The sequence below is a fragment of the Heterodontus francisci genome, chromosome 8, assembly GCF_036365525.1.
Source record: "Heterodontus francisci isolate sHetFra1 chromosome 8, sHetFra1.hap1, whole genome shotgun sequence".
In the NCBI taxonomy this organism is placed as follows: Eukaryota; Metazoa; Chordata; class Chondrichthyes; order Heterodontiformes; family Heterodontidae; genus Heterodontus; species Heterodontus francisci.
Genome location: NC_090378.1, coordinates 31,043,322 through 31,061,237, shown reverse-complemented (window position 1 = coordinate 31,061,237; position 17,916 = coordinate 31,043,322). Strand labels below are relative to the sequence as shown.

Below are 17,916 nucleotides of genomic sequence, written 5' to 3'. Positions count from 1 at the left end.
CCTCAGCCAACATCATCAGAGTTAATCACATAAATATTTTGAAATGGGTAATTAAATGATGTTTAATTACTGTTGGTAAATAAAGTAATTGATCCTTATTTAATAGGACTACCCTGGTTCCTTTGTTAGTGTAAATATAGGTGTATTCCACTTTCCAACATCTTTTATGCAGCATCTCATTTACTCAAGAACAGCACAGACCAAAATAGTATCAGCAACAAAGTCATACTTGGTGACCACTGTATCAAAGCAAACTGCTGTGCTCAATTTATACATTGTTTTACTTTGTTGCAGTGAAATCAAAAATGCTTTCACTCATTATTACCTTGAGCTGTTAACACTGAAAATGGCTGCCATTTAATCAGTATAACATAGGGTTGCCAACTATCCAGGATTGCCCTGGAGTCCCCAGAAATTAAATATTGGCCAGAATTTTGAGGTTGTAATGATGGCAAAACTGTTAGCATTCGCAGTCATTACTCTGTGAAACTGACAGCAACGTCTGGTGTCTAGACATGCACAGTTAGATGCAGAAATCCAGAAGTCGCTGTCAGTGATACCCCACTTCTCGACAGTTTTCACTGTTGAAGTCCTCACAAATGGAAATCAATTAGAGATCACTGAAATAACCTGAACTTCCACATTTCACACGATGTAAAAATCTTTGAACAGGTTATACCTTGTTGAATGAGATATAACTAAGTCATAATTATTAATGAACAACCTCTCTGGCCTTGAAAAACTAATTTTATATTGAAAAATGACAAATTTCTCCATTGCTTGCTAAATATTGCATACATTTTTAAAATAACAAAAATTAATTTATTTTATTTTAAAGTTTATTTATGATATTTCAGCTTCTACTTTAATCCCATGTTTATGTCCCAGTCTTTATTTTTCTTTCTGGAAAATTATAAAAAGTGAATGATAAAACTTATTTGTTACTTTGTGTTTTGCTAACTGTAAGAATTCTTCAATGTGATTGGCTGTGTAGCCTGCTTGATGACATCACTGTTGACGGATGCCAGACATCCACTATATCTGGAGCCAGAATGAAAAGAACATTGGGAAAGAGGAAATCTACACCACCAAGCTCGCTAGATCATTGCAGGCAGCTTTCTTCGTGGTCGGCAGCAAGGGCGGCACAGTGGCGCAGTGGTTAGCACCGCAGCCTGACAGCTCCAACGACCGGGGTTCAATTCTGGGTACTGCCTGTGTGGAGTTTGCAAGTTCTCCCTGTGTCTGTGTGGGTTTTCGCCAGGTACTCCGGTTTCCTCCCACCACCAAAGACTTGCAGGTTGATAGGTAAATTGGCCATTATAAATTGCCCCTAGTATTGGTAGGGGAATATAGGGTACAGGTGGGGATGTGGCAGGAATGTAGGATTAGTACAAATGGGTGGTTGATGGTTGGCACAGACTCGGTGGGCCGAAGGGCCTGTTTCAGTGCTGTATCTCTAAATAAAAAATAAAAAACTGTTACTTTGCCACTGACTACAAAATCTAGGCTGATAATCTCCGAAGCACTGCTGCGAGGAAGCCTGGAGAAAAATTCTAGGGGCATTAAAAAATGTGTGTTTTCTTCATTTCCTTTGAAGGCTTTAGTTTTCTAGTTATAAAAATATCGGAGATGGGAAAAGGCTGTTTGACTGGGTGATGGAGTTGAAGGCAGACAACCATTTGATAAAACTTCCAAAAATACATCCAACCAGAATTGGCAGCCTTATAACTTCAAAGGTATTCAGACATTAACACCAGATATTGCTAACAATGTTGTACTACTAAGAATATTCCATTTCCTTTGAAAAGAATATGATAAAATGAAAGACACTGATCAAAGAATATGAACAAAGGATCAATTACTTTGCCAACTTTTAAAAGGCTACTTTTCCTTTTTTCAAGACTTTATGTGTACCTTAAATTTTTCATTGTATGGGAAGAAAAGCACTTGGAAACCCCAACTGCATTTACCATATAAAAGGAAAATGTCAACCTCTTAAACAACTTATACTTAATGCACGAATGACCTTTCAATATTTGGGGGTTCCTGGCAGGGATTTATTTTAAGGATTCATTTTACATAAGAAAACAAATTTAGAAATGACTACTTTCTACTTACTGACAGAAGCCATTAACTGCTCTTTAGAAATTATTAACAAGCTATTGTCATTGAATTATCTCACATTGATTGTTCCTCCAAGTGAAATTCATAAGGGAAACTATAAATGTCAACCTGGGAGGAGGGGGCGATTTCAGAAAAGCAATCTTTCTCTTCTGATTAAATAGAAGATAATTTTTTTTGTGGGCTAATGCATCTCTCAGGCAGTGCTGAACAAAATTATTTCCCAGCGTTTTATGACATTCCAGTCAGCACCAGGCCATAAACAGCTGGTCCAGTAAATGGGAAACAGCCACTTTAATGCTACCCTTATATTGTAGAACTGTCATAATACTGGCTGCAGTAGCCATTGCTGTGAATTAATCTGATTTACATTGTGGGCAGTTAGTTTCAGATTAAAATTGCATGAGCTCACATATGCATGCGCACATACACACTCACAGGCTGAATTTAGTGACCCCATCACGTGTCCGGGCAGTAGACCCGGAAGTGGATGTCATCACCGCCTGTGACGCATGTGGCCGGCCAATCGCAATCACATGGCAGGCAGCAACTTACCATAATCATGTGACGGGGCGGTGATTGTATTACTGCATTTGAGTGAATGACTGATTCTGGATTGCTGCTGGGCCCGGTGAAGAGATGTTGGAACTCCTGGACCACCCCCTTCCCCCGGAGAAGGATGTACCACTGTTGTCACAGAGCGTGAGCAACCTGGCACCATGGCTGAGACAAGACAAGACAAAACCATGGCCCCACAGTTTAGTGAAGCATCCCTGGAGATTCTCCTCCAGGCTGCAAGGGAAAGGTGGGAGGTAATCTTTCCTAGGGATGGCAAGAAGAGGTCCTCGTCAGATGACCAAGCAAGGCTGGATGGAGATTGCAGCGAAGGTCAGCAGCCATGGGGTCACCCCACGCAACCGGGTCCAGTGTCAGAAGAGGGTCAGTGACTTCATTCTGCCAAGGTGAGTCCTCCATACCTCTCTCCTCTTTGGGGCTTGCACATGACTACACTGGAGAGTGCATGAAATAAGGACGGAGTAACTACAAAGATGGTGGCAAGGACATGAGGCATCATCACATCCTGGCAGATGCATGGCTGCATCTCGTCAACAGGCACCTTCCTTCACATCTCACCCCCATTACGACCCCTGAGAGCAGATGTGGGGAGAAGCCATGTAGGAAACGGCATCAGGGGATGCAGGGATGCCACTATCATAACTGTTCTGTTGCTCTTCCTCCGAAGTCTTACTATAACACTATTTCCACTTGCAGGACAAACGGGCCCATAACACAAGGGAGACCTTAAGGACTGTCGAGGGCATCCCAGATCTCTGGCCTCTGTCCACAGCTTGTGAAGAAGCACTGGAGCTAGTGAGGGCCCAGGGCGACCACTCAATAGCATACGGTGAGACAGGAGTCACCGCACAAGAGAGTGAGGATTGTGTTCATTTGACCTCCACCACACTTCTGGAGATCCACATTACGATTGGTTGGCAGAATGAGATCTGCACAACCTAACACATAGATGTTTGTGTTCTCTCATGCAGGTTATCATTCGCAGGAGGCTTGAAATAAAGAGGGCAAGCCATCAACCTCTGAGGAGGAGAAGCAGTCAGAGAATGCACCATCACATGATTCCCCCGCATCTTCCAACAGCGCAGACATTCACGTCAGTGGGTATGTGCTCGGGCTTAGATTTCTAGGCTCGTAAGCTGGGGAGAGCACCACACACCCGCCCAAGCAGCTGGGTAAGGCTGTGACAGCCAACACCTCTGACAGTCGGAAGATTCTGGGCGACCAGGCCCATGCTGAGCCCCAGGCTGACATCGAGCCTCTAATGTCGACAGCACAGGGCATGCCGGAGTTGCAGAGAGACGTAAGACACCTGGTGGAGATGCCAGAGGCAATGCGTGACCATGAGCAGACAATGGAGGAGTCCATCCACGCCATGTCTCAGGTGTGTGAGCGCATGGCTTCCTCCATCAAGAGGTTGGCAACCCTCATGGAGAGCCAGATTCCACAGATGCATGCAGACCTGCACACCATCACCTTGGCCATGAGCTCCACGCTGCAGTGGCAAAGCAGGAAAAGGACAAGGTGCCTGGAGTCTTCTCCGGGTCCTCATCCTTCTCTGGTGAGCAGGGAGGTTCAAGTTAGCCATGAAAGGGAGGAGGAGAGACTGACCTCCACATTTGGGTCTCCCTTCAGAGTTGTCTGAGTGAGGACAGTGGCTCCTCATCCCCTCCGCCAGTGAGCCCAGCTCCAGTAGCCATGATGACTGAGAGGCTCCTACACCTGTGCAGTAATCCCTCAGCCAGCCAGAGCCCTCCAGACCTCAGGCACCCAGTGGACATCCGCCAAAGGCATCCAGAGACAAGGGGCAGCCTGAGGAGGGAGTGAGGAGCTCCTTTCATTTCCTACCTGTCCTCAGAGTGAGGGGAGCCGCGAGCTTCCAAAGAGCACAGCTGACTGGGAGAAGACTCGGAGGGCGGAGTTCCAGACCGGTAAGTATAAAAAACCTACCTCTGGTTAAAAAAACTGAAAGTGACGTCACAGGAAAGCTGTGACCTGATTGGCTGGGAAGGAATTTTTACTGAATTTGAAAATAAAACATTGATAAAAATTGATTAAAACCCTAATTAACTAATTAATAAGTAGAGTAACTAAACCAGAGGGAGGAGATTACTGTATTTAGTTAGCATTTAATATTTACAGTAGGAATCTAGCACTCGGGACCATATAGTTAATTATAACAATTTAGTAAGGATTTAATAAGTATTTATTTATTTTAAATTAATTTATTAATTAGTGCTAGAAATGTCAGTTAGAGGGGTGAAGTGCTTCACCTGTGAGCTGTGGGAGGTCCGTGACGCTTCCAGCGTTCCGGACGACTACATCTGCAGGAAGTGTACCCAGTTGCAGCTCCTCACAGACCGCATGATCGGTTGAAGTGGCAACTGGATGCACTTAGGAGCATGCAGGTGGCGGAAAGCGGCATAGACAGGAGTTTTAGAGAAGTGGTTACACCCAAAGTGCAGGCAGATAGATGGGTGACAGCTAGAAGGGGCAGGCAGTCAGTGCAGGAATCCCCTGTGGCTATCCCCCTCTCTAACAAGTATACTGTTTTGGATACTGTTGGGGGGGATGGCCTGTCAGGGGAAAACAGCAGCAGCCACTACAGTGGCACCACAGCTGGCACTGCTGTTCAGCAGGGAGGGACAAAGCGCAGAAGAGCAATAGTTATAGGGGACTCTATAGTCAGGGGCACAGATAGGCGCTTCTGTGGACGTGAAAGAGACTCCAGGATGGTATGTTGCCTCCCTGTTGCCAGGGTCAAGGATGTTTCTGAACGGACAGGGGGCATTCTGAAGGGGGAGGGTGAACAGCCAGAGGTTGTGGTACACATTGGTACCAACGACGTAGGCAGGAAGAGTGATGAGGTCCTGCAGGGTGAGTTTAGGGAGTTAGGTAGAAAGTTAAAAGACAGGACCTCAAGGGTTGTAATCTCGGGATTACTCCCTGTGCCACGTGCCAGTGAGGCTAGAAATAGGAAGATAGTGCAGCTAAACACGTGGCTGAACAGCTGGTGTAGGAGGGAGGGTTTCAGATATCTGGACCATTGGGATCTCTTCAGGGACAGATGGGACCTGGACAAGAAGGATGGGTTGCATCTAAACTGGAGGGGCACAAATATCCTGGCTGCGAGATTTGCTAGCATCACTCAGGAGGGTTTAAACTAGTGTGGAAGGGGGATGGGAACCAGAGCAGTAGGACAGCAAGTGAAATAAATGAGGGGGAACTAGTAAATAAGGCCAGTAAGACTAAGAGGAAGAGCAGGCAGGGAGATGTTGCAGAGCATAGCGGGACTGGTGGTCTGAAGTGCATTTGTTTCAATGCGAGAAGTATAACAGGTAAGGCAGATGAACTTAGAGCTTGGATAAGTACTTGGAACTATGATGTTGTTGCTATCACAGAGACTTGGTTGAGGCAAGGACAGGATTGGCAGCTAAATGTTCCAGGATTTAGAAGCTTCAGGCGGGATAGAGGGGGATGTAAAAGGGGTGGGGGAATTCCATTACTGGTTAAGGAGAATATCACAGCTGTACTGCGGGAGGACACCTCGGAGGGGTCATGCAGCGAGGCAATATGGGTGCAGCTCAGGAATAGGAAGGGTGCAGTCACGATGTTGGGGGTTTTCTACAGGCCTCCCAACAGCCAGCGAGAGATATGTAGACAGATTTTGGAAAGATGTAAAGGTAACAGGGTTGTAGTGGTGGGTGATTTTAACTTCCCCTATATTGACTGGGACTCACTTAGTGCTAGGGGCTTGGATGGGGCAGAATTTGTAAGGAGCATCCAGGAGGGCTTCATGAAATAATATGTAGATAGTCCAATTAGGGATGGGGCCGCACTGGACCTGGTATTGGGGAATGAGCCCGGCCTGGGTTCTGAGAAACTCCCCTATTTCAGACTGTTTCCTGCATTCTAACCAGTTTTTTATTCAGTTTTCTCCTCCCTTCCTAATTCCATACCCCTTCATGTTTTCCAATGTTCTCCTACATAATACTTTGCCAGAGACTTTCTGAAAGTCCATGTATACCCCATTCTACATCTGTCACTTCCTCAAAAAACTCTTATCGGGTTTGTCAAGTATGAATCTTCCTTCCTGAAATCTGTGTTGGCTGTTTCTAATTATTATCTCTTCATCAGGATATTTGGTAATTTCATCTTTGATTAAAGATTTCTAAATTGTTCCAACCATAGATGTTAAATTAGCTTAACTGTAATGATCCAGGTTAGCTCTGCCTCCCTTTCTGAAAATAGGTATTACATTGGTCACCAGCTAATCTTTTGGCACTCATTTACTTTCAATAGAACCTGGAAATATAATTTCTCTGCCAGTTCTTCCGCCATTTTGTTCAGCATCTTTGGACCTATCCCATCAGATCCGGGTTCTTTGTGTCTTTAGTTTAACTGTCTTCTCTAATATTACGATATCTCTCATCTCACTTTTAACCAAATTGGGATTTACTTCTTCTGTTTTGTAAACACTGAAGTGAAATACTTGTTGAATACTCAGGCAAATTCCTGCTTATGCTTAAGCAGATGTCTAAAGGATTCTATGTGGCATTAGTATTGTCAGAGTCCTAGTGCAGCACCTAATAAATATGAACACTTTTTTTTTGTTTGACACCCTTAAGTTTGACTTTGCCAAATTGGCTGATCTTTTCACTCTTTATTGAATATGTCATTGGCAATATACAAATGCATGTTAATGTTTGGCTTGTATGTTGGTTGGTAACTCTGCATCATTGCATATTCTGGCTATTAACCCATATTTTTCTATGCTTCTCTATTTATTACAGCGCCTGTTGCTTCAGGATCTGCATGACAGCCATGTATGTAATTCACTGCTTGTTGCTGAGAGTGAGGAGGACATCTGGAAGAATGAAACCCCCTACACTTCATATCGTCCACGGGCTACTGCTAGTGATGGTATGCAATCACATTCCTATTTAGCCCAAATTCATAACTGTATTTATATGTTCATTTTCAAGGCCTGTTGCAGGTTATCTTTGAATAGTGCAGGAATGCTAATTTGTAGGGTGAAATACAACAATCAAGAGGTTCTAAAAGCTTTCTGAAGTCAATATTCTCAATTTAATTCCTCATATCATTCCTTTATTTTCACCATTGTGTCATTATGAAGTTAGATAGATCACTGTTTTCAGAGCTTCTGTTAATGTTAAGCCATCTTTTGGAGGTGAGCTAGTCAGATTCAGGTGAAAAATGCAAAAATATTTAGGTGCAGTGGTAAACATTAGTTGATCATCAAGAGGATCCAGTCATTGCTAGGATTTCAGGTGCATGACCAATTTAATTACATTGACATATTCTTTAGAACTTGCATCCTGTTTGATGGATTATGGATTATCATGGCCAGGTTCAACAACAAGCACCTAATTGTAATAAATCACTTGCTAGAGAATAAGCCTGTCACATTTTCCTATCATCTCTGAAATTGGAAAATAATATATTACAAACCCAGTGCATACAGAGAGGGAACAGAGGAACAGGAGGAGTCCATGAGCCTGTACCACCATTCATTGACTGATCTGTATCCGAACTCCGTCCAGCATTGGCTATATATTCCTTAATACCCGTGGCTAGCAAAATCTATCAACCACAGATTTAAAATTGTTAATTGAGCTAGCACCCACTGCTTTTTGTGGGAGAGAGTTCCACATTCTATCACCTTTTGTGTGAAGAAGTGTATCCTTCTCTCCTGAATGGCCTGGCTCTGATTTTAAGGTTATATCCTCTTGTCCTAGACACCCCCCACCAGCAGAAAACATTTCTTTCTACCCTATTAATTGCTTTTAAAATCCTACAACCTCAGTCAAATCATCCCTTAACATTATGTATTCCAGGGAGTGTGTGACTGATTCATGTCGTCTCCCCTCATAATTTAACCCTTGGATCCTTAGTAGCATTCTGGTGAATCTGTGCTGAATTCCTTCTAAGACCAATATATCCTTTTATGGTGCAGTGCTCAGAACTCTACATAGTACTCCAGATATGATCTAACCCGGACATTTTAAGGCGAGCCTTTATTTTCTATCCCTCTTGTTATAAAGGCTAGCATTTTTAATTATCTTTTGTACCTAACCACTGCATTTTAGTGATCTGCGTACAGGAACCCCTAAAATCTCTTTGGACCATCACTGTTGTTAGCCGTTCACCATTTAAAAAATAGCCAGATCCATCTTTTTTAGCTCCAAAATAGGTGACCTCACACTTACCTGTGTTGAAATCCATCAATCAATGCCTTTTTTGTAATTTTATTCTGTATATACTCCTACTGCACCTATCTTTGTGTCATCAGCAAACTTAAATATATGGCTCTTCATTATGTCATCTAAGTCATTAGTAGAGGAAATAGTGGAGGCCCCATCACAGATCTTTGTGGGAAACCATTAATCACTACCTTCAAATTTGAATATATACCCATTATCCCTATCCTATATATGTAGCTGTTCGCAACGGGCAAGGTACAGACTGTACCCAAGCAGCCCATGCTTGCAAAACTCAAAACACAGTGTCTAACATTAGATGTGATTCCGAGAATGGGCAGCATTTGCTAAATAATCCTCACTGTTAAGAATTACGTTGACAACCAATTTAAGATTCTCAGTCAGGCTCACAGTGTGGCACATTTACGAGTACTGGAAGCTACGCATATTAATACACAGGGCCCTGTTTTTTGCAGACAGAAAGCACGTGTACACACATTGCGCCTGTTTCAGCGAAACAAAATAAGTAAAAGCAAAATACTGCGGATGCTGGAAATCTGAAATAAAAACAAGAAATGCTGGAACCACTCAGCAGGTCTGGCAGCATCTGTGGAAAGAGAAGCAGAGTTAACGAGTCGGGTCAGTGACCCTTCTTCGGAACTGGCAAATAACAAAATAAGTGACTGCCATTCGCTGGTTCATTGCTCAGGGCAATGCTTTGACCAATCAGAATCAAGCTGCCTGGTTTAAATTTCAAACAAAGCTTGTCGGTTAACTGTCAGTCACCATAAACTGGTGCATTCTCCATGGCAAAGCCTCTACCAATCCAGAGACCGCTTGCCAACCAATTGGCACTCCCTCCTCATATAGTATAAATTTGTTGCTTTCCCTTACATTGGTATTCTTGTGATTTATCCTGATGAGTGCAAGACGAAAAGCTTTGACAAAATGTCTCTGTTTTCAGCAATACTCAAATAGGTTTGTTAGAAATGACCTGTCCTTTACAAATCGATGTTGTCTCTCTCTAATCAGCTCAAATTTCTTTTATGTGCTCAGTCACATTGTCCTTAATTATAGATTGCAGTAACTTGCCGCATCGGGATATGTTGGGCTAATAGGTCTATGATTTCCTGGTTTCTTTGTCTTACCTTTCTTAAAACTTATTGACCATATTTATTTACAGGTGAAGTACTAAAGCAAAGCAAAAAGAATTGGCAAGATACTTAGCAACACAATACTTAAGAAAGTAAACAATGGAATTAAAAACAGTACAAAAAGGGTTAACCTATTCTTTTCAGAAGAGTGTATCTTATAATATGATGAGCAACAATTGGGTTTGTTTCTTTTGTGGACTATCAAGGTTTGGTTATATACATGGTCGATCCACGGAGCTCATTCCTTGTGTCAGTATAAAACAGCCTATGATTTATAACCCATGGATCTTTTGTCATGTTAAAGTCATTGTGTTTGAAATAAAGGTATTAAACCCAACAGACTACGGAAATAGATGCACATCTCTCAGCTGAGGTGTTAATAGCTAAAAGATGCAGTTTCCTCTGAGTTTTCCATCTTGTAATGAATTTTCCAAATGGCTTAGTAATCACATAGCATGTATATCACTAACAACCCCAAATATTAACATTTCTCATACATTACTGTACACATACTGTTCCTATTTTCAAATAATTGACTTAATTAGTTTCTGAACTGAGGGAGACAGTTTCCATTTAACTCTAGATATTAAATTAACACAATCCGATACACAATCCATCATAAGTTCTAAAAACTGTGTTTTTGTTTCGTGTTTATTTTTGCTCCATTTACTCACAGACTATTCAGCAGATGATAATTACCAGTCAAGAGATTATTTGGCTGCTACAATGCAGTTTATGTCAGGTCACTTTGCCTGTGAAGTGGTGTGGAAAACCATCATACATATCCATCCTCGACTCAAGATGGGACCCAACATGGGTGTCGCAAGAGGTATGCTAAATTTTGGGGGTTTTGCACTATATTTATTTTTATTTATTTATTTAGAGATACAGCACTGAAACAGGTCCTTCGGCCCACCGAATCTGTGCCGACCAACAACCACCCATTATATTAATCCTACATTAATCCCATATTCCCTATCATATCCCCACCATTCTCTTACCATCTACCTACATTAGGGGCAATTTACAACGGCCAATTTACCTATCAACCTGCAAGTCTTTGACTGTGGGAGGAAACCGGAGCATCCGGCGGAAACCCAGGCAGTCACAGCGAGAACCACAGGGCGGCGCAGTGGTTAGCACCGCAGCCTCACAGCTCCAGCAACCCGGGTTCAATTCCGGGTACTGCCTGTGTGGAGTTTGCAGGTTCTCCCTGTGTCTGCGTGGGTTTCCTCCGGGTGCTCCGGTTTCCTCCCACATGCCAAAGACTTGCAGGTTGATAGGTAAATTGGCCATTAGAAATTGCCCCTAGTATAGGTAGGTGGTAGGGAAAATATAGGGACAGGTGGGGATGTGGTAGGAATATGGAATTAGTGTAGGATTAGTATAAATGGGTGGTTGATGGTCGGCACAGACTCGGTGGGCCGAAGGGCGTGTTTCAGTGCTGTATCTCAAAACTAAACGTAACTAAACTTGCAAACTCCGCACAGGCAGTACCCAGAACTGAACCCGGGTCCCTGGAGCTGTGAGGCTGCGGTGCTAACCACTGTGCCGCCCTATACGGGCTGAATTTTACTGACCCCCCCGGGCATCTGGGGTTGTGGCAGGGCGGGGTGGGAGGCCTGAAAATGCCTCTGGGGGAGGGCTGCCATGTACCCCGATGCTAGGAAGACCCGGCCCGATATTTCCGGTAGCGGTGAGGCCTCGTGGCTCTGCTCGGCAACAGGAGCCATATTTAAATTAATTGAATTCAATGCATTAATCATCGTTATGCTCCTACTGTCTGTCCCGGTGCCATCTTCGTGCCATTGGCAGGCACTGTCACGCCTTCGGATCCCCCTCCTTGGAACTGAGGGAGGGGGGAGGAGGTAAATTCCTGAGTGCGGGAGAGGGGGAGCGGGGTCGAAGTAATTTCATTGGTGTAGGGTTTTGCGGGAAGGGTTATAGTATAAAGTGTATGTACTTGGGGTGGGGGAGGGGGGGGGAGAGTCAAGTGGACAAGGTAAGTGATTTGGGGGGTGAGAGGGCAAGTAATTAATTTTGATTGTTATGGGGGGGGTGGGAGGGGGCAGAATAAACGTATTTAATTTTTTTATTTACATGTTTCTGTAAATATTTAAATTTATCGGTAGGGCTTGAAGCCCTTTAAAAATGGTGTCACCGCCTGCACACAGGCAGCTGAGGCCATTGACGGGGATGGGTAGCCCGCCCCCTCCACGTCATCACGGGTGAGGGAGTCTGCCCTGGTTTTCTAAATGAGCCTTCGCGCTTAATATTGTGGCGGATCCGCGATGTGTGCGGGCTGCCATTGTTTTCGGCGGCATGAGCATAAATTTTAGCTATATGTTTAATTGGGTTTGTTGTCATTATGCACTCCTATAAGTTGTTCCAGTGTATCAGAGTGTGTCTATATGTGCTCAATATCTACGTAAATATAGCGTGACCCATGGGTTGAACAGAGAAGCTCTGTCAATGTGCTGTGGCCTACCAGAGTATATCACAGGCTGTCATGTGATCTCTTTGCCTTTGCTAAGGTGGGAGAATATAGAATATGTACTGTATCAGACTGTGCCATAGGACACGAGACAAAATTATTGAATGCTGAACAGGTAAATAAACAATGTTTGACTAATTACGAACTTTATTTGTCTCCTTGAAATGCTAAAAAAGGACATAGCTTGTCTTAATTTTATTTATTTTATTTTATTTAGAGATACAGCACTGAAACAGGCCCTTCGGCCCACCGAGTCTGTGCCGACCAACAACCACCCATTTATACTAACCCTACAGTAATCCCATATTCCCTATCACCTACCTACACTAGGGGCAATTTACAACGGCCAATTTACCTGTTACCTGCAAGTCTTTGGCTGTGGGAGGAAACCGGAGCACCCGGCAAAAACCCACGCGGTCACAGGGAGAACTTGCAAACTCCGCACAGGCAGTACCCAGAATTGAACCCGGGTCCCTAGAGCTGTGAGGCTGCAGTGCTAACTTTCAACATAAAACTGACCCTTGAAGGGCAGTTACTTAACTCTTAGGTGGCCATCTGCTACCTTGAAATCCCTGATTAACTTCATATCCCTGATGACCCCAGACTGAATAATTGCCATATTTATCAACATATAATTTCACATTCCTTTGACATGATCCTAAACAAAACAGCATTCGAAATAGTACATTTTGTAATTAAGAAAAACATAAAATACTGCAGGTGGTGGAAATCTGACACAAAATTGGAAGATGCTCAAAACACCCAGCAAGCCAAGCAGAGCAACTCTGTTCTAATGAAATATTAACTTTGTCAGTTCTCTCCACAGATGCTGTGCGTGTCTTGCTGGTTGTTTTCAGGATTTTCCAATTTTGTTTCTTTCATAATTAGATTACAAATGTCAGGAGGTTATGCTAATCCTGTATCAAACACTAGTTCCAGCCCAGCTGGAGTATGTGTTCAATTCTGGACACCACATTTTTAGGAAGCATGAGAAGGCTTTGCAGAGGGTACAGTAGAGATTTACTAGAATGGCTCCAAGGATGGGGAATTACAGTTATGTGGATAGGTTGAAAAAGCTGGGGTAGCTCTCCTTAAAGTGGAGAAGGCTGAGAGGAGATTTGATAGAGGTGTTTAAAATAATAAAGGGTTTGGATAGAGTAAATCAAGAGAAACTGTTTCCGAGGCTGAAGGGTCAAGAACCAGAGGACACAGACTTAAGGTGATTGGCAAAAGGGACATACAAAACCTGCCCTTTTACTTTCTCCTCCCTTCCCACTGTCCAGGGCCCCAAATGCACCTTCCAGATGAAATAATGATTTACTTGTAGTTCTTTTAATTTAGGATTCTATATTCACTGCTCATGATGTGGTCTCCTGTACATTTGCGAGACCAAATTCAGATTGGAAGACCGCTTTGTTGAACACCTCCATTCAGTCTGCAAGTGTGGTCCCAAGCTTCCGGTTGCCTATCATTTTGATTTTCCAGCCCACTCCCACTCTGAGCTCTCTGTCCTTGACCTCCTACACTGTTCCAGTGAAGCTCAATGCAAGCTCGAGGGACAGCACCTCATCTTTTGATTGGCCATGTTACAGCCTTCTGGTCTCGACACTGAGTTCAACATTTTCAGATCGTAACCACTGCCTGCATTATTACGGCCAGCAGCTATTGATAATGATTCTGTTATTGCCATTTACGCCTCCTCTTGACTCATCTTTTGTTTCTGTACTTGCCCCCTTACCATCTCTTTTTGCCTTGCACCATCATCCCTTTTGTTATTTAATCTCTCCTTCCGTCCATCCTAACACAAACCTTCCTTTTTTTGCTCTTTCCTCCCCTCTCCCTCTCTCTGCCTCTGTACTTGCTTAAAACCTGTTATGTCTCTAATTTTCTCCAGTCTGACAAACGGTCATCGATCTGAAATGTTAACTGTTTCTCTGCATTCAGGTACTGCCTGATGTGAAAGTATTTCTAGGATTTTCTGTTTTTATTTTAGATTTCCAGCACTTTGCAGCCTTTTGCCTTTGTTTATGTATCATAAAAAGACCCATAGGTAGCTTGTATTTGGAAAGAAAGATCAAACCACAAGAAGGTCTTGGAGAAATACTTGGAGGAGAAAAAATGCATTGATTATGGGGAAAGAGCAGGGAGTGGGATTAACTGGATTGCTCTTTGAAAGAATCGGCACAGCCTCAATGGGCCGAATTACCTCTTTCTGTGTTGTATGCTTCTATGACTGAAATACCTATGGCTAATTAAGCATTATCAGATCTTATCCTGAAGTATTGTTTTTAACTATGAACTTAACCTTCCTTATCCACAGTCCTACATTGTTCCAGTGTAAGTACCCTTCCTGTATGACTTGTAGTTTGTCTCCTAATCTTGTGCATATTCTAAATGCTTCATTTAACGTGTAGTTTGTTTGCTTTTTTTTCAGCTATTCAGGCCTTGAGATCTGTTCTAAATGCTTTTTCGGTTGTGAACAGAAAAAACATGTTTGTTTATCAAGAAAGGGCCACAAAGTCTGTATTTTACCTCAGGTAAGAAAGCAATCCAAAGGACACTGCCCATTGTGCTGCAGTAATTGGCACTAAATTAGCAGTCTCACTCCAACCGTGGTACTGGGATAGGCATGCGAAACAGAAAAGATTATACTGGTGCTACAAGGGGTTGGGATTTAAACATGTTGGGCCAGCACAGAGGAGGCATAACCCATATCTGATGGTAACATATACCTGAATATAGGAGTATTTGATACTGGAGGCCAGAAGTGGAAAAAAGTTCAGCGTACTATGTTGCCATTCCTTTCCTTTAGGAACATTAAAAATGAGTCAAAAATATATTTTTTGACAGCAACAACAGCAGTTCTGTACTGTGTGCTTGGATAGCATTCTGAAATAGAAAGCAAAGCTTGGGAGGTGACTACGGTTTTGAAATCATTCCAGGGTGTATTTTTTTTTAAAGTTGTGTCTCTGTAAAAATTAAACTCTATTTGTAGAGTAACAAAAACAGAAAATAAATAGTTTTCTAACAAAATCATGTACAATTACAAGTGGCGCAGTACTACCGTAGTTCATTACACTCTCCTAAACTCTTACTTAGCATATAAGTTTCTCCAGGGTCTTGCTTGTTTCATGTGTGATTTGAATATAGATCATGTGTTCAACATTAGCAGAAGCAGGTGGCACACACACCCAGTTCAGAGGCCAGTATAGCTTAGATTTAGCCACGCAATGAGCCGTAGTTTCCAGAACTCTAAGGAAGTAACAGCATCTGAATTTGGTATTCCATGCAGATAGTAGATTTTCCAAAGCTTTCACTGTCCTACAGATTTTGAAAAGCACTGATTGGTGTTACTGGTAGTGGGCATTATAGAATCATAGAATGCCAACAGCACAGCAGGAGACTATTTGGCCCGTCATGTGCATGCCAGCACTACAATAGCAACTCGCTAGTCCCACTTTCCCGCCCTTTTCTTTCTGTTCAGGTGCTTATCCAATTCCCTGTTGAAAGCCATGATTGAATTTGCTTCCACCGCACTCAGCCAGTGCATTCCAGATCCTAAACACTTGCTGCGTAAAAATGTTTTTCTTCATGTCGCCGTTGGTTCTTTTGCAATTCACCTTAAGTCAGTGTCCTTTGGTTTTTGACCCTTCACCCAATAGAAACAATTTCTCTCTATCTACTCTGTCTAGACCCCTCATGATTTCAAACACCTCTATCAAATCTCCTCACAGCCTTCTCTTTTCTAAGGAGAACAACCCCAGCTTCTCCAATTTATCCACATAACTCAAGTCCCTCATCCCAGGAACCATTCTCGTAAATCTTTACTGCACCCACTCTAAAGCCTGCAATCCTGCCTAAAGTGTGTTGCTCAGACTTGGACACATATTGGGACCATATGCAGGTGCTGAGCCCGTGCATGGCCTTAGCGCGCCTGTCAGAGCAACTTTATGTGATTAAGGACGGCAGGCGAGATTGCAGTGCTGAAGGCCCAATGAGAGGGCCTGCAGCACTGGACAGCCAGCAGCCCCATTGCGAGAGTGGGCGCTGCTGAGGGACATACGTGAGTGTGCGGGAACCTTAAAATGGAAGTGCTCCTAGATGTCTGCAGAACATCTTTTAAATAAAGAAGACTCAGAGGTGTTAGAGCCATCAGTGTAGAGTGGGAGCCCCTCCACAGGAATTATTGCGGCTGCAGCCATTTTAGTCTTGCAGCTCCGTCATCAGGTGTTTGAGATGGCTGTCTGACCTGTCGCTGGGAGATTGTCTCCATACAGTTTACAGGCTCTGGCGTTGGGGTGGATCCTGCTTGATGCATAGAAAATTGCTTCGGTGTGGGATAATGGCCCTTGATTAGGACCTTAATTGGAGTGTGCTGCCAATACCCCTGGTGAAGTCAGTGCGAGGCGAGACAGCGTCAGGGAGCTGTCCTTGTGGGGATGCTTGCTACTTTCCTGGCCCCTGCCTCCAATCTCATCTCCATGGGGCCAGGAAAATTCAGCCTCATGTTTCTGATTCTGCTATGGAATACAATTCAGCAAAAAATACCAGAAAGGAAACATCCTTTGTGCTGAAGAGAGGGAGTGATATTCAGATTTTCAGATGATAAAATAGGAAGCATGATAAATAATTCTACGGATCAAAGGAAGTCACAAGGGGATATTTATAAATACAATGAAAGTCTTGAGGAACTGGGGCTGTTTTCAATAGAACAAAGGTGATTAAGGGATTTTTTGATAGCGATGCATACAATTATGCAGGGATTGGACAGAGTAGGTAGAAATAGACTGTTTCCAGGTTTTGAAGGGTTTAGAACAAGGGGATATAGATATGATTTAATCTAAAAGTTTTAGAAAGAAAGAAGGAGAAACCGTCAGTGTGTTGTCGGGCTATGGAGTGCACTACCAGAATTAGTGATTAAAGCAGGAGACCATGTCAACATTTAAGAATAAGTTTGATAGGTGGTTGAAGGCAAGAAGGATAATCTGATATAGATCAGGGCTGGCATATGGGATTAAGGTTTCTACCCATCTTAAAGATAGCAGCAACATGTGCTGGTTGAGCCAAATAGCCTGTTTCTGTGTTGTTGTTTCTATGTAATTCTATGATCGATGAGAATTCCAGTTGCTTCGATGCAAATGCTGTTTCAGATTTAGCTAAACTAAATGGAAAAGGTGGGTTTTGGTCAGATGGTAATGAAATGCCAAAAACAACCTAAAAACAAATGAAGTAATAAAACAAGAAGCCCAAGAATGCAAAGAATGTGAATTTTCCAGTTAAATTTGCAAAGACATTGGGCGGCATTTTAAGAGTTCGCTGCCGAAGTAGGTGGCAGACGTAAAAATATGCGACC

General features: G+C 43.1%; 1 protein-coding gene across 1 annotated transcript in view; it reads left to right on the top strand.

The window, feature by feature from the left end:
- Positions 1-4,123: 4,123 nt before the first annotated feature.
- Positions 4,124-17,916, top strand: part of LOC137373187 (KICSTOR complex protein SZT2-like) — a 28,785-nt gene continuing 14,992 nt past the window's right edge. Inside the window, exons 1-4 of the mRNA XM_068038043.1 lie at positions 4,124-4,255; positions 7,488-7,617; positions 10,746-10,898; positions 14,998-15,100. Coding sequence (XP_067894144.1) covers positions 4,124-4,255; positions 7,488-7,617; positions 10,746-10,898; positions 14,998-15,100 — 518 coding nt within the window. The remainder of the gene's footprint in view (positions 4,256-7,487; positions 7,618-10,745; positions 10,899-14,997; positions 15,101-17,916) is intronic.